General features: G+C 61.8%; 1 protein-coding gene across 1 annotated transcript in view; it reads left to right on the top strand.

Annotated features, from left to right (window-relative positions):
* Positions 1-677: 677 nt before the first annotated feature.
* Positions 678-1,645, top strand: part of LOC104526870 (protein patched homolog 1) — a gene marked incomplete at its 3' end in the record, with an annotated part of 6,452 nt that continues 5,484 nt past the window's right edge. Inside the window, 3 exon segments of the mRNA XM_029085572.1 lie at positions 678-922; positions 1,045-1,114; positions 1,327-1,418. Of these exon segments, the coding sequence (XP_028941405.1) occupies positions 678-922; positions 1,045-1,114; positions 1,327-1,418 (407 nt within the window).

Below are 1,645 nucleotides of genomic sequence, written 5' to 3'. Positions count from 1 at the left end.
CTGAGGCGGCTGCAAATAAAGTCGGTGGCTTCTCCCAGAAACCTCAGCCCCACCATGCTCGGAGTTCTCCCGCTGCTGTTGGGGACAGATCCCAAAGCATTGTCGGGAGGAGAGGGGTCCTGACGAGCTCCCCAGCACTGTGTCCCTACCCTCTCCCCAAGTCCCTCCTGGGGCAGACTGCACCTGCAGGGATTTGGGGGTGCCCACCTCTTCCTACACCCATCCCCTGGCTGAAATGCTGCCCGCCTCGGGGTGCCAGGGAGCAGCTGGGCAGGAGCGGGGTGGGGGTCCCCAGTTTACTCACTGTGTCGATGTCTGGTTGTGTTGGGCATCTGTGGCACCCACTGCAGTGCATGGGTGGGAGTGGGCAGGATGTGTCCCATCCACTTTGCCAGCTGTCTGTTTGTGGGGTTTTTCCAGGGAAAGCAAAGCCAATGAGCCGCTCTGGGGCTGGAAATATCCGTGTTGGTGGGAGCGGGACTGCCGGGTCTGGCGTGGGCTGGGGTGCTCCCTGCTTAGGTCCCCTGGGTGTGAGCACCCAGAGGATGCAGCAGTTGGGGAACCCTACAGCAAGAAGGCCACCCTGGGTTAAGGTGGCACCATCTGATGCTGTGGGGCCTTGCTCCTGCCCGTCCCCTTCCCTGGGCATATGCTGATGGGCAGGGCAGGTTGGTGGGATGAGGGCTCTGCCAGCCTTGGCACTGACAGGACACGCTGTGGTCCTCTCTGCAGCAGGCAGCCGGGTGAGCCAGGAGCTTCGATACACCAAGGAGAAGCTGGGTGAGGAGTCTGTCTACACATCCCAGATGTTGATCCAGACCCCAAAGCGGGATGGGGAGAACATCCTGACGCAGGAGGCCCTGGAGCTCCACCTCGAGGCGGCCCTGGCCGCCAGCAAGGTCCAAGTCTCGCTGTATGGAAAGTGAGTCTGGCTCTGGATAGGTGGGACAGGGACCCTCACCGTGTCCTGCGTGTCCTCCACACCCCTTACCATGTCCCCTGTGGGATGATGCCCATCCTCAGCTCCTTCTTCTGCCTTTCCAGATCGTGGGATTTGAATAAGATCTGCTACAAGTCAGGTGTCCCCATCATTGAGAATGGCATGATCGAGAGGGTGAGTGCTGGGCATGGTGTGGCCCCCAGGGAACCCCCCACGGGGTGTCTGTCCTCCAGGACCCTGGCAGCAGATGGGCTGTGGTGGGGATGGGGCTTGGCAGCTCCGTGTGCTGCAAAGGTACTGCCAACTCCATGCAAGAGGGCACAGGTTTGGGAAACGGGGTGGCCTGATCCACCCTTGCTCACCCCTGGCATCTCCTCCTCCCACAGATGATAGAGAAGCTGTTCCCCTGCGTGATCCTGACACCGCTGGACTGCTTCTGGGAAGGCTCCAAGCTGCAGGGAGGCTCAGCCTACCTCCCGTGAGTGGGGGGCTGCCATGGGGCTGTGCTTGACCTTTCCATGCAGCTTGGCCCTGCTGCCCCAAGGTCCCTCAGTGCTGCTGCTTGTCCTGCTCGGCCCCAGCATGGTCCCACCACCATTGTTCATCCTGATGGGTCAACACCTTAGGGACAGGTCCCTGTCCTTGTCCACCTGGCATTGGTGGCACAGGGAGGGCGGCCCTGGCAGGAGGGGAGGGCGGGCGGTT

Source organism: Antrostomus carolinensis, unplaced genomic scaffold (genome assembly GCF_000700745.2).
Source record: "Antrostomus carolinensis isolate BGI_N321 unplaced genomic scaffold, ASM70074v2 scaffold28496, whole genome shotgun sequence".
Classification (NCBI taxonomy): Eukaryota; Metazoa; Chordata; class Aves; order Caprimulgiformes; family Caprimulgidae; genus Antrostomus; species Antrostomus carolinensis.
Note: the sequence above shows the minus strand (reverse complement) of the source record. Positions and strands in the feature narration are given on the sequence as shown.